The sequence below is a fragment of the Schistocerca piceifrons genome, chromosome X, assembly GCF_021461385.2.
Source record: "Schistocerca piceifrons isolate TAMUIC-IGC-003096 chromosome X, iqSchPice1.1, whole genome shotgun sequence".
NCBI lineage: Eukaryota > Metazoa > Arthropoda > Insecta > Orthoptera > Acrididae > Schistocerca > Schistocerca piceifrons.
Window position 1 is genome coordinate 170367572 of NC_060149.1, and position 22927 is coordinate 170390498.

Here is a 22927-nt window from a genome sequence, read left to right on the forward strand (position 1 = left end):
CAGCACCTCCTGACATGCCATTAACACTGAGCCACCACCTGACCATGGCTCTTTGAACGTCTCGCTACACTCTGCTTTACTCACCGTCCACACAGAGTGCATTCAATTCAGGCTGTTTTGTGCATACAAATATTGATAAAATAAATATTTTTCATAAATTTTTAAGATTAGCTGTTTCTCACTAATCACATCTCCTTACTCTAGTACATACAGTAACTTTTACTTGATATTTGGTCCTTTAACCACTCTCTATTTGTTTACAAAAGAGGTGCTGCTTCTGACATTTGGTATTCATTCTTGACATAGCTAAATAGTTTCTCCTTTACTACAGCAACACTTTTTAATACTGACTATGTTATATTCACCTTTTAACAACTGTTACACAGAAATTTCCAGTTCTACTGTATTATGGTGGCATACACTATTCATTACACAATGATTTTCAAAATTTTCATAATACAACAACTTTATCTTGTGATTAATACTAAATGATTTCTTATCATTTTTCACTAAGCATATATTGTCCAAAAACACTTTCTGGTACTTCAAAAACAAACACTTTCATACTTTTATAGCTTCGTAAATTACTTTTGATATGTCAATAATATTGTTTGCCTTCTTATCACTCTTTGCTACCTTCATGCTATTTGAAAACACTTCCAGGTACTCCAAAATCAAATTCTTCACCCCCCCCCCCCCCCCTCCTATTACAACTTTGTTGCTCATTATAATGTCTGTTACTTTAGCTCTTATTTTTGTTCCTTTCTGTGAGGTAATTTCATCTGTATTGGATTCCTGTTACAAACATTCAGTACTTATCTTCATGTAACATCGATTTTGCACTTGTTTTCAAGGACTAGTAATATTTGCATACTTTACCTAATTCTTCATAACATTTACCTTCATGATCATACTGTCCTCCTCAAAACTTATGTCAGCATGATGTACCATCATATCATTTCCTACAATAAAACTGATACATCAGTCTGATACCACCATGTTGATAATTCTCAGTATTTTTCTTTATTCCTACTTGATTCTTTATTATTTTCATATTACTTCTCAAGGCTTCTAAGACCTCAAATCTCTGCAATGGTACAACTGGTACCCTCTCTATGCTTATTACTTGATCATAAGGTCCCCCCTTTACAATGGTTCCTAATCTGCTACCGATTTGAGTGATCGCTATGGTTTCAATACCTGCAACTTTGACACTCACAATTATCTGATAATTGTTTTTACTTGCTTTTCTTATCTCTTTCCTCCTATTCACATTTTCTGTGACATTATCATTATACTGTCTACTAATAGTGAAATTTTGAACTCCCATCAAGGTTCTCTTGGTCAAAATTGTTATATTGTCTCTTATCATGTAAATGTAAATTCTCATCAGAGTTTTCTTTGTCGCGAACATTATTTTCCCACCTATTTATTTTCTGGGAAAACCATTGCCATATCTTCCATTCTCATTTGTGGGAACATTGTTTACTTTGTTACTGCTTTTGTTCCAGTTATCCTTTGACTTCGATCTTACGCCCTTCCAACTGTTACCCTTCATTGCTTTTCCAGACAAAGCCAAAACTTGACACTGTGGCTTCAAAACATTCTTTTTTTTTCTTTATATGGTTCTCGGTATGGTACATTTTTCTATTAGCAAAAATTTTGTGGAAAGTATCTATTTTCACATAGTGGTCTTCTTTGTCAACATTTCCACTACTATTTTTTACTTTCTACTACTTTTTTTACTTTTTTAATTTCAAATTTAATGTTTTATTTACATTTTCAGCACAAAGGTCAGTGTCTAAGCTATTATAATCACTGATCTCATGCTGAATGCCATTTACCTTCGCAAATAACTCCTTTAATTTACTTGCAATAAATTTCTTAACAGGATCTTCTTTAACAGATATTGTGGTTTGTATCTGTTCATCTGTGACTAAGTTATAATTTACATTCAATTTTACTCCAGAATCTATTTTAACATTTATTGTTACCTGAATCTGTTCATAGAGGACTAATTTATTGTTTATATCCACTCTTTGTTAGTATTGTCCATTTTACGCTAGGTATTCTTAGCACATGCTTGTATACTTTCCTCTATGTGTGCCAACAATTTGTTAGTATTCTTAATGAATTCTTCCATTCTCTCATTGAGTGCAATTATTTTTTTCTTAATTATCTTTGAATAATTTTTCCATATTAGTCTTTTGGATACAGTATTCTATATTTCTGTTATCATTCTTGACATCTAATTCATCAATTTTACCAGTAATCTACATCTACATCTACATTCATACTCCGCAAACCACCTAACGGTGTGTGGAGGAGGGTACTTTGAGTACCTCTATCTAATAGTTGGTATCATATCCCTTATCCAATTTCTTACTATTTCTTGGTATTTGAGCATTACCTGCATTCTTGGTATCATTTTCTATCTGACTCACTCATTTTACAGTTAGTATCTGTGATATTTTTACTCTGTTCGACCCGAATGGTCTCATTTGTATTCACTCTATTGGTTAAATCATCTATTATAAATTTAGGTTATTCTTTAAAATTGACCAACTGTTCCTGTATGTCTTTAGTTTCTTTGTTAGCGTCAGTGATCTCTGTTACTATGTCACTACTTTTATTGTTAGTATTCATAACAGATTCCTCTACGCTTCCATTTACATCTCAAAATCTTTGACAATTTTATTTCCCTTAATAGGTGGTACACCAGCATTTACCTCTAATTTTTCATTGAAAGCTCACTGCATTTTATACTAATTTTCCTCAATAGTCTCCCCTAGTTTCTCCACAGCTTGAAACATGTTATCATGAGTAATGTTTACACTTTCATCCCCTTTAGTTCCACCGCAATCACTCACAACCTGAGTATTTGCTTCTTCAGTATTATCTGTTAAGCCATTAGTTTCTTGTGTTGTTTCCCCCTCCTCACTTTCCACTAAGTCACTTATTCTGACTTATTGGTCTTTCGTACTGCTTTCTTCAAAATTCCTATAAGATACGGATGTCTTTCCAAAGATACTTATCAACATAATTTCAACAAACTCCTCACCAGTAAATTCTATTTTACTGTCAGTATCTTTATTACATGCTTCTATTTTTCCAGTCATATGCTTTACGAACTTGTTAGTACTCTTAACAGATTCTCCTACCTTTCCCATGAGAGCACTTTAATGTTCATCAATATCTTCCCACGGCACAGCAAATTTCATACAGGATTTTACCCATTCGTCGAGCTCTTCTTGACCTTTATAGATGCATCTACATCTACATCTATATTTATACTCTGCAAGCCACCCAACGGTGTGTGGCAGAGGGCACTTTACGTGCCACTGTCATTACCTCCCTTTTCTGTTCCAGTCGCGTATGGTTCGCGGGAAGAATGACTGCTGGAAAGCCTCCGTGCGCGCTCGAATCTCTCTAATTTTACATTCGTGATCTCCTCGGGGGGTATAAGTAGGGGGAAGAAATATATTCGATACCTCATCCAGAAACGCACCCTCTCGAAACCTGGCGAGCAAGCTACACCGCTATGCAGAGCGCCTCTCTTGCAGAGTCTGCCACTTGAGTTTGCTAAACATCTCCGTAACGCTATCACGGTTACCAAATAACCCTGTGACGAAACACAGCACTCTTCTTTGGATCTTCTCTATCTCCTCCATCAACCCGATCTGGTATGGATAACACACTGATGAGCAATACTCAAGTATAGGTCGAACGAGTATTTTGTAAGCCACCTCCTTTGTTGATGGACTACATTTTCTAAGGACTCTCCCAATGAATCTCAACCTGGTACCCGCCTTACCAACAATTAATTTTATATGATCATTCCACATCAAATCGTTCCACACGCATACTCCCAGATATTTTAGACAAGTAACTGCTACCAGTGTTTGTTCCGCTATCATATAATCATACAATAAAGGATCCTTCTTTCTATGTATTCGCAATACATTACATTTGTCTATGTTAAGTGTCAGTTGCCACTCCCTGCACCAAGTGCCTATCCACTGCAGATCTTCCTGCATTTCGCTACAATTTTCTAATGCTGCAACTTCTCTGTATACTACAGCATCATCCGCATGGAACTTCCGACACTATCTACTAGGTCATTTATATATATTGTGAAAAGCAATGGTCCCACAACACTCCCCTGTGGCACGCAAGAGGTTACTTTAACGTCTGTAGACGTCTCTCCATTGATAACAACACGCTGTGTTCTGTTTGCTAAAAACTCTTCAATCCAGCCACACAGCTGGTCTGATATTCCGTAGGCTCTTACTTTGTTTATCAAGCGACACTGCGGAACTATATTGAATGCCTTCCGGAAGTCAAGGAAAATAGCATCTACCTGGGAGCCTGCATCTAATATTTTCTGGGTCTCATGAACAAATAAAGCGAGTTGGGTCTCACACGATCGCTGTTTCTGGAATCCATGTTGATTCCTACAGAGTAGATTCTGGGTTTCCAAAAACGACATGATATGTGAGCAAAAAACATGTTCTAAAATTCTACAACAGATCGACGTTTGAGATATAGGTCTATAGTTTTGCGCATCTGCTCGACGATCCTTCTTGAAGACTGGGACTACCTGTGCTCTTTTCCAATCATTTGGAACCTTCCGTTCCTCTAGAGACTTGCGGTACACGGCTGTTAGAAGGGGGCAAGTTCTTTCGCGTACTCTGTGTAGAATTGAATTGGTATCCCGTCAGCCATTTTTTCGTTTGTGGGAGGATTTAGAGAAGGAACTGCAGTGCGGTCTTCCTCTGTGAAACAGCTTTGGAAAAAGGTGTTTAGTATTTCAGCTTTACACGTGTCATCCTCTGTTTCAATGCCATCATCATCCTGGAGTGTCTGGATATGCTGTTTCGAGCCACTTACTGATTTAACGTAAGACCAGAACTTCCTAGGATTTTCTGTCAAGTCGGTACATAGAATTTTACTTTCGAATTCACTGAATGCTTCACGCATAGCCCTCCTTACGCTAACTTTGACGTCGTTTAGCTTCTGTTTGTCAGAGAGGTTTTGGCTGAGTTTAAACTTGGAGCGTAGCTCTCTTTGCTTTCACAGTAGTTTCCTAACTTTGTTGATGAACCACGGTGAGTTTTTCCCGTCCCCCACAGTTTTGCTCGGCACATATCGGTCTAAAATGCATTTTACGATTGCCTTGAACTTTTTCTATAAACACTCAACATTGTCAGTGTCGGAATAGAAATTTTCGTTTTGATCTGTTAGGTAGTCTGAAATCTGCCTTCTATTACTCTTGCTAAACAGATAAACCTTCCTCCCTTTTTTTATATTCCTATTAACTTCCATATTCAGGGGTGCTGCAACGGTCTTATGATCACTGATTCCCTGTTCTGCACTTACAGAGTCGAAAAGTTCGGGTCTGTCTGTTATCAGTAGGTCCAAGATGTTATCTCCACGAGTCGGTTCTCTGTTTAATTGCTCGAGGTAATTTTCGGATAGTGCACTCAGTATAATGTCACTCGATGCTCTGTCCCTACCACCCGTCCTAAACATCTGAGTGTCCCAGACTATATCTGGTAAATTGAAATCTCCACCTAAGACTATAACATGCTGAGAAAATTTATGTGAAATGTATGCCAAATTTTCTCTCTGTTGTTCTGCCACTAATGCTGCTGAGTCGGGAGGTCGGTAAAAGGAGCCAATTATTAACCTAGCTCGGTTGTTGAGTGTAACCTCCACCCATAATAATTCACAGGAACTATCCACTTCTACTTCACTACAGGATAAACAGCGACAAACACGCCACCACTGGTTGCATGCAATCTATCCTTTCTAAACACCGTCTGTGCCTTTGTAAAAATTTCAGCAGAATTTATCTCTGGCTTCAGCCAGCTTTCTGTACCTATAACGATTTCAGCTTCGGTGCTTTCTATCAGCGCTTGAAGTTCCGGTACTTTACCAACGCAGCTTCGACAGTTTACAATTTCAATACCGATTGCTGCTTGGTCCCCGCATGTCCTGACTTTGCCCCACACCCTTTGAGGCTATTGCCCTTTCTGTACTTGCCCGAGGCCATCTAACCTAAAAAACCACCCAGTCCACGCCACACAACCCCTGCTACCCGTGTAGCCGCTTGCTGTGTGTAGTGGACTTCTGACCTATCCAGCGGAACCCGAAACCCCACCACCCTATGGCGCAAATCGAGGAATCTGCAGCCCACACGGTCACAGAACCGTCTCAGCCTCTGATTCAGACCCTCCACTCGGCTCTGTACCAAAGATCCGCAGTCAGTCCTGTCGACGATGCTGCAGATGGTGAGCTCTGCTTTCATCCCACTAATGAGACTGGCAGTCTTCACCAAATCAGATAGCCACCGGAAGCCAGAGAGGATTTCCTCCAATCCATAGCGACACACATCATTGGTGCCGAAATGAGCGACCACCTGCAGATGGGTGCACCCAGTACCCTTCATGGCATCCGGAAGGACCCTTTCCACATCTGGAATGACTCCCCCCAGTATGCACACGGAGTGCACATTGGTTTTCTTCCCCTCTCTTGCTGCCATATCCCTAAGGGGCCCCATTACGCGCCTAATGTTGGAGCTCCCAACTACCAGTAAGTCCACCCTCTGCGACCGCCCGGATCTTGCAGACTGAGGGGTAACATCTGGAACAGGACAAGCAGCCATGTCCGGCTGATGATCAGTATCAGCCTGAGACAGAGCCTGAAACCGGTTCGTCAGACAAACTGGAGAGGCCTTCCGTTCAGCCCTCCAGAATGTCTTTCGCCCCCTGCCACACCTCGAGACGACCTCCCACTCTACCACAGGTGAGGGATCAGCCTCAATGTGGGCAGTATCCTGGGCAGCCACAGTCGTAGTCCGATTGGGGGATGCGTGGGACGAGCTGGCCGTACCCGACAAACCGCCATCCGGACCCCCACAGTGATGCCCATTGGCAACAGCCTCAAGCTGTGTGACCGAAGCCAACACTGCCTGAAGCTGGGAGCGAAGGGATGCCAACTCAGCCTGCATCCGAACACAGCAGTTGCCGTCCCTATCCATGCTAAAAACTGTTGTGCAAAGAACGTCTGAACTAATCTACAGAGAGCACAAACAATTCGACACGAAATTTAAACGGTTATTAAAATACAAGACTGCCTAGTAAATGCAGTAATGCTGCTACTTGCGCACTGCTGACACACTGCTCGGCGGCAGAAGGAGACTGTGATTTTACACTATTCAGGTACTAAAACGCGATGCTACAACTCTCAAATACTATAATACGCCCGAAATTTATGAATTAAACAATGCAAGTACCAAAAACACGCAAAGAAATTAAGAATTAAACTATGTAACAAATAATTGAGCTAAGAGTGTACAACTTGCTGCTGCCAGCTGCTTATCCAACGGTGGCAGGGAGCACAATAGCTGTGACCAACCGACACTGGCCGTTCAAAACAAAAACAGAAGACAGACAACTACGCGAATTTACACTATTCAGGTACTAAAGCGCGATGCTACAACTCTCAAATACTATAATATGCCCGAAATTTATGAATTAAACAATGCAAGTAGCAAAAACACGCAAAGAAATTAAGAATTAAACTATGTAACAAATAAGTGAGCTAAGAGTATACCACTTGCTGCTGGCAGCTGCTTATCCAACGGCGGCAGGGAGCACACTGATAAGGTCCCACATTTCCGCAAGATTCCTATCGACTTTGCATAATGTTTCAGAATTAGCCTCCTTGATACACTGATACATGCTACTATTAGTATCCCATACATATTCTTCTAACTCGTCAGTTTTATTACTAATACCCTGTATCATAAACCCCACTAATTCTCTCTTTGCTTCATCAAAGGCATTCAACACTGGGCACATTTTCCACTGTTCTAGATGCACACCCTGCTCTTCCATTTTCCCTAAATTACTCATCTTGTCTGTCATTGTTTATTCTAACCTTTCTCAAGACTAACATACACTAGAATATCTAATTATGAATACTGATACGAACTATTAAAGCTCACATGATCCTCAACTTACTGTATGTAAGTTTTTGTGCTCTCCAGATGACATAGCTGGTTGAAGCTATGAGCTGATGCCATGTCTGTGCACTGAACTCTGGACTCGGTGTATGCACCCCAAACACACCCCATAAGCTACTGCCACAGTCAACTGCATTCCATGCACTACCTGCATGCAGTGGGGCATCCACTGGATATGTGACTGTCCTTGCCATGTCTGTTGTCACTGTCTTCTTTCTTCTTCCTTGTAACGTCTTCCTGACGGTTGTTCATTATGTTTTGCTTGTGAAATATTTGTATTCATTGGACATGATTTAAACTTTGGAACACACTTTTTTAACTACACAATGTACACAGTTTTAACTCAATGTTACTACCCACAAGCCACAGATTTCAGTCACTTTTAATACCCAGTTCCCTTCGTTTCTCTTTCCAACACACTTGATGTCTAATTGCAACTCCTACTCTCAACACAGATTTTTCAGCAAAATAGTTCTTGCTGACAAAAGGGATTCCATGTGCAAGGTCTGCCATATGCATCCTGTATCCTCAACAAAGGTTCTTAAAATGTTTCCCCGTAAGGCGATGCCATAAGCAAGATCTCATGACACACAGTACAATTGATCGTACCTTCCCGCTCAGGCTTGCATAAGTTAAGTTAATCCTTCCTTGGATGACCTTAGCGAATCATCACTTAGGTTTTCCTTCAACCTGTTCTCCATAGATCACTTGCTGACATTGTCCCTCAAAGCAGCTCCTGTAGCACACTGATTTCTTTAGAAATTGCAAGCAGGCAACCTGTCATTGTATATAGAAGTGGGGATAGCCAATTTACTTGAAATATGTCCCAGCATGCCATTATGGTGCATTTATTAGCAAAAGCTGTAAATAAGATTCCACTGAAGTAACTGAAACAATTTATCATGAAAATTTACTAAAAATTGAGAGCACGATGAAGACGACCAGTACAGAGAGCAGACTCATTAAATCTAATTGCCACATATCAGAGAACATACTCTCAGTACTTCCGATCGCTGACTGACGAAATTGGCATGCGGCCAAAATCTCATATATACTTTGTGAACGTTTATATCTATTTGTAAATGGTCATTAACTTAACAATATTCATTTGTTTACTATTTCCACTGGTTTACTGCATAGCTGTATTGCCGTATTACAGTTCTGATAACAGGACGGCTCCATCTAGTGTTTGCTGTGCCAAAAGTGGACTTCGGTAACAAATATTTTATAAAGAAAATTCTGAGTTTTGCAGCCAAATGTATGTGATTTCCCTGCGCATAGACTGCCAAAGAAGTTCCTTTCTCATGGCTTGTGTACCTCTCCTCACATTGATGGCTCACTTCTGCATCATATGGTCCCTCCTTTGTCAATGGCTATGTGAGAAACAGCTTGCAAACCAATACTGATGTATTCTGCAGAGCCGCTTAGGGGAGGAAACTACTTCTACTAGCTGCAGAATCCCAATGAAATGTAAAATTTAGAAAATAAAGTGCTGTCCAAAATAAGAGGAAACTCACAATGTACTGTTGAATGGAATGCACAATCTACGGAGCACAGGCTATGAATAAGAGCAAACCGAAAAAAAATAAAGTATTGAGGAGTAGTAGAAATGAGATTTGCAATAAACTTAACATCAGTGAAGGAATTCTGTAACCTGGGAAGATAAAACTTATGCAAGGAGAATATAAGAAGCAAACTATCACACACAAAGAGAATGTTTGTTGCAAAACGAAATCGATTAGTATCAAACACGTTCTGAGAATGTGCGTTTGGAGCACAGTACTGCATCAAAGTGAATCAGGGACTGTAGAAAAACTGGAAAAGAAGAGAATTTAAGCATTTGATATGTGGCACTATAGATGCATGTTGCAAATTAAGTAGACTGATATTACACAGACTGATAAAATAAGGAGCGAGGAGGTTCTCCTCAGAGTCAGTGAGGAAAGGAATATACGGAAAACACTGACAAGAAGATGGGATAGAATGATAGGACATCTGTTAAGACATCAGTGAATAACTTTCATGGTACCAGAGTGAGCTGCAGAACTGCAGAAGAAGACAGACTGAAATAAATCCAGAAAATAATTGAGAACATAGGTTGCAAGTGCTACTTTGAGATATAAAGGTTGGCACAGAAGAGGAATTCACGACAGGCTGCATCAAACCAGTCAGAAGACTGATGACTCAAAAGAGATAAAGAAGAAAAAGATGCCAGTTTGATACCTAAAGAAATGTTGGGAGAGGGAGGAATATCTAGAGGCAGGTAGACATCTCCAGATACTCATTCATGGAACTGTCTGATAATATACTTCCAAGTAGTGTTTGAGATCATGTCAATGTCAAAGAAAACAAACCTTCCTCCAGCAAAGTCATGTTCTTAATTACAGAACAGTAACTCCTGATCCCAAACAAACAGACAGCAAAGCTGGCTCAATTCATAAGTCCCGATGCAGTAGCAATTGACCGTCTCTTCCAAGGTCTTTCCCATGCAGTTAGTGGGGGTGATATGATCGTAAATAATTAGTCATGTACAGTCCTATTGAGATTTGAGTGATACAAAGAATTTAGAGGTGAAAAACTTAACTTCAAACAAACTGAAATCATATATGCTTGACAACTCCTTCTACTCCATACAAAAATTTCTGGAAAGAAAAAAAAAAAATTGCTTGTCCATCATGGGTGAAAACATCTGGATGTGAATATGTCCACCTCTGTGACAGAAAAGGTTAACATTGTGGAAATTAGTTCTGCATGGGCACAGTTGTTGCCTCAGTGATCCATCAGCAGGGCTCACTATTGCACTTGTCTCTCTGTATCGACATACTCTAGTGTAAACATCACTCTGGACATGGGTAGTTACAGGCAGTTGTAGTTTTGGTCTTATTAGTGTGTGTTATTGTGCAGCAAATTACTCGCAATGCTGGGTATGTATCATAGGGTCATATCTACTTGCGAAAATATCTTAATTGTTATGTTTGCTGTTACAGTGGTGTTTGTAATGTCATGTATACAAACGGTTCAGTACATTTTCCTTTCTCTTCCACATGTTACCAATGAAAAAGATAGTACTCCAAAAGTAATATGGTGAATATGATTTTCTGCTATGGGTTAACGAATGGAAGTAGCCACTGAGCCTGTGCCATTTACGTGGAAAAATAGCCACATTGAAGACTACTGTCTGATAAACTATTCAGCCAACTTTTTCAGTGTCTTAACAACATGGGTTCTCTAGAACCCCACAAGATGAACAGTGTAGGGCCTCGAATAGTGTGCATGCCTCAGATGGAGGAGCATGTGCTAAATTTACTGGATGAAGGATCTGGAACCAGAATGGGGCAACTGGCAGCAGCAGAAGATGTGAGTCATCCTCTTGTCTGGGCAGTATTAAATGAGCAGTTGCTGTATCCATACCATCTTCAGCATGTCCAGGCACTTAGGCCAGAAGACCACCACAGCAAACTGCAGTTCGGTCAGTGGCTCTTGCAGAAGTATGATGCAAATCCACTGTATTCATCAAAGATTTTATTTACCAATGAGGGGGGAGGGGGGTTTCACATGAGATGGAATTATGAACTTTCATAACCAGCATGTGTGAGCTGATGAAAATCACTATGCAGTTGCAGAAAGATGGTATCAACATTGTCCCTCCCTAAACCCAAGGGCATTGTGATAGGGACACACATCCTACCACAAAGACTAAATGGAGCTCATTATCATCAATATCTTGTTAACATATTGCCTATCTTGCAGGGGATGTACCACATCAGTAAACACTCCACATGTGATTTACGCATGATGGTGCACCAGACCATCTCCTCTGCAATGTGCGTGAACCTTGGGGTGCCCCATACCTTAGACTACCTGTTCTCCAGATGTCAATCGCCCAGATTTTTGGTTACAGGGCAACTGAAGGCATTAGCCTATGCTACCCCAGTCAATGATGTCTACACACTACAGGACTTGTATGGATGCCAGCACTTACAAAAAGCTGTTGTATTTCAAAGAGTGCAAGATTCCTTATGCCAAAGGGCAGAGGGATGCATTGCCACGGATGAACATCACGCTGAGCACCTCCTATAACAAATGTCATGAATGGACATAAGGTTGAACCATCCTATGAACAAATGTATAGGTCACAGGAAGTATGTGTTTCTGGGCCCATGTGTAATGGTCTGTTTTTGCATGTTGTGATGTGTACCATCACATCTGACAATACTGGACTCCTGTTTTCAGTCACAACGAACAAGTGCATAGATCTCGAAGTATGTGATTCTGGACATTTTTCTTTGTTAAGATGGGCACTACCATCTCTAAACACATCTGACACTTCTTAGGACACTGCATATCACTACCTCCCTCCCCCCCCCCCCCCCCCCCCCGCTCGCTCGCTCACTCTCACTCTCACTCACTCTCTCTCTCTCTCTCTCTCTCTCTCTCTCTCTCTCTCTCTCTCTCTCTCTCTCTCTATCTGTGTGTGTGTGTGTGTGTGTGTGTCAGAGGCAGGGTGAGAGTGAGACTGAGGGTGAGGGTGTTGTGGGTTCGAGGTTGGGGGTTGGCAGAGAGGAGGGGGAGGGGGTAGGATGTTGTCAGGGAGGATGGGGGAGCAGAGGGGGGGAGAGAAGGAGAAGAGGAGGGAGAGAGAAAATGAAGGGGAGGGGGAGGTGAGGGAGAGGAAGAGAGGAGGGAGAGAGGAGGGAGAGGGGAGGGAGAGGGGAGGGGAGGGAGAGGGGAGGGGAGGGAGAGGGGAGGGGAGGGAGAGGGGAGGGAGAGGGGAGGGGAGGGGAGGGAGAGGGAGAGGGAGAGGGGAGGGGAGGGAGAGGAGGGAGAGGAGGGAGAGGGGAGGGAGATGGGATGGAGATAGGAGGGAGAGGGGAGGGAGAGGGGAGGTATATGGGATGGAGAGGGGAGGGAGGGGAGGGAGAGGGGAAGGAAAAGAGGATGGAGAGGGGAGGGAGAGGAGATAGGGGGAGGGGAGGGAGAGGAGATAGGGGGAGGGGAGGTGGAGAGGGGAGGGAGAGGGGAGGAGGGAGAGGGGAAGGGAGAGGAGAGGGGGATGAAGTGGAGAGGGGGATGAAGTGGAGAGGGGGATGAAGTGGAGAGGGGGATGAAGTGGAGAGGGGGATGAAGTGGAGAGTGGGAGGGGTGGAGGAGGAGGAAGAGGAAAGTGGGAGGGGTGGAGGAGGAGGAAGAGGAGAGTGGGAGGGGTGGAGGAGGAGGAAGAGGAGAGTGGGAGGGGTGGAGGAGGAGGAAGAGGAGAGTGGGAGGGTTGGAGGAGGAGGAAGAGGAGAGTGGGAGGGGTGGAGGAAGAGGGAGAGGGGCAGGAGAGGGGAAGGGGGGAGAACTGAGAGGGGAGGGAGGGGATGGGCAGGGGGGAGAGGGGAGTGGGAGGAGAGGACGAGGGAGGAGAGGGGGGAGGGGATGCAGAGGAAGGGGATGGGGATGGAGGGAATGGGCGGAGGGGAGAGGGATAGGAGAGGGGGGAGGAGGAGAAGGGCAAGGAGAGGGGGAGAGGGGGAGGGGTTGCAGAGGAAGGGGATGGGGATGGAGGGAAGGGGCGGAGGGGAGAGGGGGAGGAGAGGGGGAGGAGGGGAGGGGGAAGGAGCGAAGGGGTGGGGAGGGGAGGAAGCGAAGGGTAGGGAGGGAGGGAGAGGGAAGAGAGGAGGTGGGAGGTGGCTGGGCTGAGGGGAATGGAGGGGAGGGGAGGGAAGAGAGAGGGAGGGAGGGGAGGTGGTGGAATGGGGAGGTGGCGGAGAGGGGAGTGGAGGTGGCGGAGAAGGGAGGGAAGGGAGAATGGTATGAGAAGGGGGATGGGGGGATAGGAGGGGAGCGGAGGGAAGGGAGATGAGAGTGGAGGGAGATGAGAGTGGAGGGAGAGCAGAGTGGAGGGAGAGCAGAGTGAAGGGAGAGCAGAGTGGAGGGAGAGCAGAGTGGAGGGAGAGCAGAGTGGAGGGAGAGCAGAGTGGAGGGAGAGCAGAGTGGAGGGAGAGCAGAGTGGAGGGAGAGCAGAGTGGAGGGAGAGCAGAGTGGAGGGAGAGCAGAGTGGAGGGAGAGCAGAGTGGAGGGAGAGCAGAGTGGAGGGAGAGCAGAGTGGAGGGAGAGCAGAGTGGAGGGAGAGGAGAGTGGAGGGAGAGGAGAGTGGAGGGAGAGGAGAGTGGAGGGAGAGGAGAGTGGAGGGAGAGGAGAGTGGAGGGAGAGGAGAGTGGAGGGAGAGGAGAGTGGTGGAGAGGAGAGTGGTGGAGAGGAGTGGAGATAGGAGGGAGAGGGGAAGGAGAGGGAAGGGAGAGGAGAGGGGAGGGGAGGGAGAGTGGATGGAGAGGGGGAGGGGAATGTAGGAGAGGAGTATGGGAGGGGAGGCGAGAAGGGGGGAGGGAGAGGGGGACGGGAATGGAGGAGAGAGGAGGGGAGGGGGGAGGGGGGTGGGGCGGAGAGGGGAGGGGGAGCAGGGAGGGGAGGGGAGGGGAGAGGAGAGGAGAGGAGAGGAGAGGGGAGGGGAGGGGAGGGGAGGGGGAGAGGGGAGGGCAGGGGAGAGGAGAGGGGAGGGGAGAGGGAGAGGGAGAGGGAGAGGGAGAGGGAGAGGGAGAGGGAGAGGGAGAGGGAGAGGGAGAGGGAGAGGGAGAGGGAGAGGGAGAGGGAGAGGGAGAGGGAGAGGGAGAGGGAGAGGGAGAGGGAGAGGGAGAGGGAGAGGGAGAGGGAGAGGGAGAGGGAGAGGGAGAGGGAGGGGGAGGGGGAGGGGGAGGGAGGAGGGGGGAGGGGGGAGGTGTGGTGAGGGGCGGCGAGGGGCGGCGAGGGGAGGGGAGGGGAGGGGAGGGGAGGGGAGGGGAGGGGAGGGGAGGGGAGGGGAGGGGAGGGGAGGGGAGGGGAGGGGAGAGGAGGGGAGGGGAGGGGGAGGGGAGGGGAGATTGTCAGTAGTCTTTGTTGCAGGATTCTACTGCGAGCCATTTACGAGAGACTGTATGTTGAAAAGTTCCCTCACTGAGACTTGTGGTAGCACACACTAAAAAACAACAGAAGTGTATATACTAGTTGTGGGGATAGTGACCAGTCAAAGACAACTGACGATCACAGGGTGTGTTCAAAATGACCACTGGCAATACAAGCTTCCACTCTGGTATGGGACGAATGCTGCACGTGTTAGCATTTCAGGGGAGATATCCAACCAGGTTGCAGCAATACGTCATTGCAGATCATCCAGTGTAGTTGGTATGTCCTTATAGACTTTGAGCTTTCCCCACAGACAAAAGTGAAAAGACATCAAATCCGGGGAATGGGGCAACGAAGGTACAGGTCCCTCGTGCACTATGGGCTGGACAGCCATCATGTTGACACCTCCTAGTCAGCAGAGGAACGCTTTCTAGCACCCATGGAAGATGGTCTGTTAGAAGACTGTGATACTTGTGTGCATTCTGTGTTCCATCTATGAAAAATGAGCCTACGAGCTGATGGTTCACTACTCCACACCACACGTTTACACTCCACGGATGCTGACGTTCCACCTGACGAAGCCAATGGGGATTGTCAACATACCAATAGTGCATATGTTGGCAGTTTACCTGGCCATGACAGGCAAATGTGGCTTCATCACTAAGCAAGATAAATGACACGTCTGGTGTATCCTGTCATAGCCCACCCAGTTAGCCGTGCGGTCCAACGCACTGCTTTCCGGGCGGGAAGGCGTGCTGGACCCTGGCATGAATCTGCCTGCTAGATCAGTGTTGAGGTCTGGTGTGCCAGCCAGTCTGTGGATGGTTTTTAAGGCGGTTTTCCATCTGCCTTGGCGAACACGGGCCGGTTCCCCTTATTCCGCCTCAGTTACACTATGTTGGCGATTACTGCACAAACACTGTCTTCACGTACGCATACACCATAATTACTCTACCACGCAAACATTTGGGGTTACACTTGTCTGGTGTGAGATGTTCCCAGGGAGGGGAGTGGGGGTAGGGGGTGGAAGGTGTCCACTGGGGGCTGAACCGCACAATAACCCTGGGTTTCGTGTGAGGTGGCAGTGGGGTGAGTGGACTGCTGTAGCCTGTTGTGGGGTTGTAAACCACTGAAGGCTGTGGCAGGGATGAAGCATCTCCATCGTTTCTAGGTCCCCAGTTCAATACAATACAATAAATCCTGTCTTGAGCCCATGCACAGAAATTAACACAATTGTCACAATAGTTTCCACACAGCTCTTGATGGAGATAGATATGATAAGGGTGGAACCTATGTCGACGGAGGATGCGTAGGGCACCTTCCTGATACATGCCACCTCCTCGTGTGATTGTGTGGGAACTAATGTGTGGGTCATGTGCAACAGCAGCAAGAACATTAATTTTCCCCTCTTCTGTTGTCAGTCATTTACTTCTGTTACATTGCCTAAACATTACACTACCACTTTCAAGTAAATGGTTGCAGTGGTTGATAAATAAATGCTAAGATGGTTGATGTCTATTGAGATATCTTGACACATACACTGTACAAGAATGAACTGTGTTCTTCCTACACTCTCCATACACCATGAGCATGTCAGCTTTTTCTGCACTGGCAAATCCCATTGACCACTCATTACCTAATGATTGGACTGTCACACACTAACTGACTAGCAAGTCACAGTGCACTCAAGGATCACACAAGCATACACAGGTTGAATGGCACAGACATGTGTCGGTGTGGAAACTTTTCAAAGTAAGATATCTCTTAAATGGCTTGCACAAGAATCCTGCAACAAACACCAATGACATTCTAATTTACCCTACTTTTACTTTTTTAATGTTAACAGGCATTGTTCCATTTTTAAAAAAAGTGTACATCTGAACAAAAATACTCTTTCTAAGTATTATTACACTAATCTAACAATATGGGCCCCTGATTACCAATGCACTCTGTGAAAACCAGACACCAACTGCACTTTCCATTTCCTATTTCCACAATATTTGCAGTGCAAGTTTTGGGTGATTCATCCTGTATATCGTAGCATTTGGGTGCGTGACCAGGGTGTGTCATCCCCCCCTCAAAAAAAAATTAATTGATTAATTACTTAAAAAACACCTTGGGGAAAGGTTCTTTACACCAGAACAATGCCTAGTAAACAAGGGCTCTGAAGTCCATACCTTAAGAAATATTAGCACTTATTCGTCTTTGAAACTACAAAACTGATCTCTTCTACTGCAAGCTCTTCACTTTTCACATTTTGGGAGGTGGTAGCATGGTGCAAAACAAGAAAAAATTCTAGTAAAAACTGGCTCTAAAATGCATACCTTAAGAGCTATGAGCACTTATTCAGTAGAAAAGTATAAGGTATAAGGAGCCTGTACCTACAATTTGTTGACGTTTTTTAGATCAGTGACTCAATAAGAGCATATACTGGGGATCCATTTAAAATAAAATTAAAAACTTTTCTTGTAAATAAATGCATGTTTTCACTAAAAGCAATCTAAGCTGTATATATTATGTATTAAACTTTGTAGTTAATTATGTTATGTACTGAATCTTTGTACACAAGCATGATATGTACTATACCTTTCTAACAATATAATGTTTGCAAAAGCCATCATTTGATAGCTACATATAAAAAGGAATAAAAATAAATAAATAAATGTATGACATTATTTTGAATACTTTAAAAGGAAGTATTTATTATATTTTCCACAATTGACCATTTTGAAGTAATGAAATAGTTACCACGCTAGACCCAATAACTATTGGCATCAATACCTAGACATTTTCTTTTCATACCTGATCTCCATGCTCTTCTTAGAAATGCAAAAGAAAAGTTAAGTGCAGCTCTGGAACCAACCCTTGCCAAGCTTATAGTTGCCTTTTCTCCAGTCCTGGAACTGAATATAGTGGGGGGAAAAATGTTAGAATGTTGAAGACTACTGTACACTACTGTCTTAAGCATATCACTAATCACTGATCATTAACAAAATAATCAAAACTGAATCAACAGGAATTGCACTTGACTACCTTACCCAGTGACCAAACCTCTGCCATCGCATTTCTTTTTTAATCATTCTCTCTGCGACAGCATCACAGTCTCTAATTTTGTCTCTGCTGATACATATGGAGACAAACTAATGTAAAAATGAAATAGTTTGCACAAAGAGTTTTGTACTTTCACAACTTAAGGTTGGAGTCATTGAGATGAGTTGAGAATGGCTGACAAATAAAAACTGTTTCATTTACAAACTCAGTATTGCATGTAATGATAGCATCTCCACATGAAGTTTCCACATTAGTTGACCAACGCACAGTGATCCAATTTTTGCTTTCTGTAGGTGAAAAGTTGACTAAAATCTTTTCTCGGAAGATTTTACAGTATGGTGAAAGTTGTATGAACCGTGAAAACTTTTATAAGTGGACAGAACAGTTCAAAAATGGTCGAACCTCAGTAACTGACGAGCAACATCTTCGTCAGCTAGTTGGTGTCAACTCCTTCACTTGAAACCCATTATTAATGAAGACCGATGTATTACAGTTGACCATATAACAAAAACAATTACAGTAAGTGAGGACACAGTTCATAACATTATCAGTAACAAGCTCACGATTATAAAACAAGAACAAGGTAGGTCCCCAAGAGGAAATAATACTCAAAGTGTGTACAGACTTGGAAGAACACTATGGAAGGGAAGGTGACCCTTTTCTAAACAAGATTTTAATTTGTTTGGTACATTCAAGGAGACACTAGGTGGAAAAAAGTTAAGAAACAACTAGACTTCTTTGTATCATGTACAAAAATTCTGGTTCATATATTAATATTGGTGGAGATTATTTACAGAAGCAGTAAAAGTCTCATTTCGTAATTTTTTATTCTACATCAGTTTGTCTCTTTAATAACTGAATGTCGCTTGTATTTTCATTAGAAAGTGCCCAGCACTATTTCACACAACAATTTGTGTTTAGTGCCACCAGCAAATTCTCCCAGCCAATACTCAGCAAGTTGAGGGTCATTTCTGTGCTACTGATCACTGGCTTTTTAGTGTAGTGTGTACAATTTACAATTATTAGGAAATGAATTATCATTTTACATCTGTAGTGGTAGGATAACTGTGGACTAAGAACCCTGCCACATCATGCCTGTCTCATTAGATATAAACAATAATGCTGCCAATCAAGAGAAATTTGATTTCTTAGCATGTCTGTTAACTTTATGTCTTTACATTCTCATGGTCTGCTATCACAAACTACTAATACAGTATAAGGAAAAGATAGACTGCTACTCACCACAAAGATGAAATGCTGAGTTGCAGATAGCCACAACGAGAAGACACTTACACATTAGCTTTCAGCCTAAGCTTTTGTCAGAAAAGGAAGCATACACACATTCATTCACACAAGCAGCCACACCTTATACACACATGATCACCTTCTCTGACAGCTTGTCTGAGCTGTTGGGAGTTGGTGGCCATGTATGTATGAGGTGTACTTGCTTGTGTGACTGAATGTTTGTATGTTTCCTTTTCTGATGAAGGCTGAGGCAAAAAGCTAATGTGTAAGTGTCTTTTTGTTGTGCCTGTTTGCAATTCAACATTTCATCTTCACAGTGACTAGCAATCTATCTTTTCCTTACACTGCTGTTTCCCAACCTGGGTTTTCCATCATTTGTCTAATACAAAATACACATGTCAGCCTGAAGATAACTGCACAAAAAATTTACAAAAGAATTTTCATACTGAGCAACTACCAACGTTTACAACCAAACTAACATATTTTCTAGAAACTAAATTTTATAACTACCCATTTATTTCAAATATATTGAGTATTAAAAAACAAATTCATTATGTGTTCTCATTACCGTACATCCTTTTTCAGTCCATGTGACACTCCTTTGTGTACAGGTCTCATGTTTTCTGATGGACTATGTCTTGTGAGAGCTACAAAGTACCTCTTAGTCACCATCAGCCTTTGTCTTAATCTGACAGCGGAAAGGGTACTGCTGGCAGCCTCATGACAAAGCCTTTTCTGCTCAAATATTAAGGATTCTAAGCAGCTGTAGAGCTGTTCTGTTTCTAAATAAAAATGATACAAGAAAGACAATTAATATTTACTTATGATATTAATATGAAGTAAGTAACAAGGGAAAGTATGCCCTCTATTTAAAAAAAATAAAATCAAAGCCAATATATTAGTGGATTGATGACTGATGCAATTACAACTACCAATGGCTTACTTAACAAATATAGCTTAATATACAAAACCCTTCACTGGCTTTTTGTCATCATTACTAGATAATGTATAACTCAATTGCAGATTTATTACTTGAGAAAGTCAACAGTAAACAAATGCTGATAAATAATTTGCGCACTGAGAGCACACCAATTTCAAAGTAAATTATGTAGAAAAATTTTGCCTTGTGTAGATTATGGATATAAAAAGATTGGGAAGATGGGTAATTCAATAACTCTGTAATGACATATCTATTTAATGCAGTATCTTCTATTAAATAAGGAGACAGAACTATTTATTTCATTTTTATTAGGAAGTAATATATAAACTTCCATGAATTATAGTACAGCAATCCCTATATTTCAGAAGTCAAAATACATTAGCTCCTGAAAACACATGACAACTCAGCAACAAAGAAGTCTTTAAATGATACCTCAATTCGCAATAAGAAGAATGGAAAATAAAATGTGGGCCTTCTTGATTCAGTTACCATCTGTTTATTACAGAAAAGCATTAAAGTTTCTCTAGCTTTCAAAATTAAGCTCTGTATCCACAACACCACACACACACAGTGATAACAGCAAAAAGCTTCCAATGTTAAATACATTGGGTGATTTAGCTACAGATTGTTTAAAACAACTCTGTGATTTGCAACTGGCAGTAAAGGGGGAGTGTCTCATGACACACAGCATGTCACACACTACTGTATTCAGAAGTAGACTACTAACCACAAACCAAAACAAAACAGCTTGTTAAAAATGATAATTTCAGCCTCACTGATGGTGACAGTAATAATGATTGTGATGCATACCTCAATATTAGGATTATATTTTTCAAACTTAACAACAAACAGAGATCACATGTTAAGCCAGAAGTAATAAATGTCATGAAGCAACGAAATTAATTTTATCAAATTCACATGGGAAAATTTTATAAAATGCAAACGGACGTTGCATTGCCTAGTCAGCCAGTTACAGCACACCGATTATGTCAACACATTAAGAGTTACTGGGGATTGCTTTATGTATAACACTTTCACATGGCAAACTACAAAACAGAATGACAGTAAATAAAAAAAGATGATGGGTCCACAGTAGTCTATTTCTAATTAACTCCTAAACAAAATGAGAACTATTAATATCATGTAAACACTGACTGACAGACAAACATCTGCTTTACAGAATCTAATTACTGTAGACTGGAGAGAGAGAGAGAAGGATCCCCTCCCAACTTAAGAAATAATTTTGATACATTTGTTACATTTTACAAGTAACACTGTATGTGTTAAAGTGCACCAATGTGAAACACCAAACAACCACATTTTACACTGCAAACATTTCAAATTACATGTAATGGATTACACAGTAAACATGATAAATAACATAAGTATAGCCTTTTCATCATCATGTAGTAATGCGCGAAAAGATGTGAAAGAATCAAATTTATGTATTTGCTAATTGAACAGTATCTTTAAAGTTGCTTGTTAAAGACTGCATAGAGCAGAAAATACCCAGATGCAAAATTGATCATTATATTTTTTTACACAAAAAGTAGCACATTTATTATCCCCCAACTTCCACAAGTGAGTAAAAAAAATTCTGGTGGCCTGGAGAAACTAAAGCAACACTATGACTACTGGGCTTGCTCAAGGCAGGGCCGGTAAGGCACCCAGAGGACTTTTCAATCTATGGAAGATGTATGTAGAATGACTTCTGGTGCAAAATGCACACACACACACACACACACACACACACACACACACACACACACACACACACACACACCTGCTGAAAGCACAATGCTGAGACTGCCATTCTACAGGCTGACTGGGGAGAGGGCGTATGTTGGGTGGGACGGGCAAGAGGAGAAAGGAAATGGGGAGTGGCAGGAAGGGTTGGAGAAGAGTTGCTGATGGCTCAGCGGAAGGCAGCAGGTGTACGAGATAGGAATTCAGGAAGTGCATGGAGTAGAAATATGACACATGGGTACCAACACCAATGAGTTCTTGGAGAACACAAACTTGGAAAGGGCTACGTGGTCAATGACCAGATTCTGACACAGGTTAAGGACTTCATATCTTACCATAAAACAGGGGTGGGCAAATGTTGCACGCGGCTTGTGAGCATACAGCGCTGCACGTGTGCTGCTCGCGTGCAATCGTCGAATGGGGCAGTGGCGACAGCCGGCAGGTTGCGGCAGTGTAGTACAAGGCTAAGCCGCGGACGTTGATGCGAAGTGACCACTACGTAGTGAACGTTGTATTTCAAGAACCGGAAAATGCAGAGTGAATCAAGGAAACGGAGACGTGGAGATCTGCTATCTGTTAAAAAGTAATGGGAGAATCATTTTTTCTTTGTGCAAAAACGTGAAAATTCGAAATGTTTAATATGTGGCAGTATTCTCGCTGGTCGGCGGAAGTTTAGTATTGAAGGCCATTATAATAAATTTCACAAGGACGAGTACAATTTATTGTCGGATTCTGAGCGGATGGGGAGATTGACTAAGCTTAAGAAGAGCGACCTGACGATATTAGATGCATCTGTCCTAGTTGCCGTTGTCACGAGAGATCTGCGACTTTCTTTCGTCATGTCTCTCATCTAATTGATTTAACATTTTATGGAGCACTGTTTTCAATTTTTCAGGACGACAACAATAACAGCCCAGCGGTACGTGCAAGCTATAAAATTGCGCTTAATATAGTGAGAGCTGGAAAACCATTTGCTGAATTAATAAGCCTCGGTT

General features: G+C 42.6%; 1 protein-coding gene across 1 annotated transcript in view; it reads right to left on the reverse strand.

Annotated features, from left to right (window-relative positions):
- The window catches only part of LOC124723043 (E3 ubiquitin-protein ligase HERC2), an 819840-nt gene that overhangs the window by 757721 nt on the left and 39192 nt on the right, over window positions 1-22927 (reverse strand). The window contains exons 5-6 of the mRNA XM_047248222.1: window positions 19815-20028; window positions 17753-17853 (exon numbers count right to left, since the gene is read on the reverse strand). Of these exons, the coding sequence (XP_047104178.1) occupies window positions 17753-17853; window positions 19815-20028 (315 nt within the window). The remainder of the gene's footprint in view (window positions 1-17752; window positions 17854-19814; window positions 20029-22927) is intronic.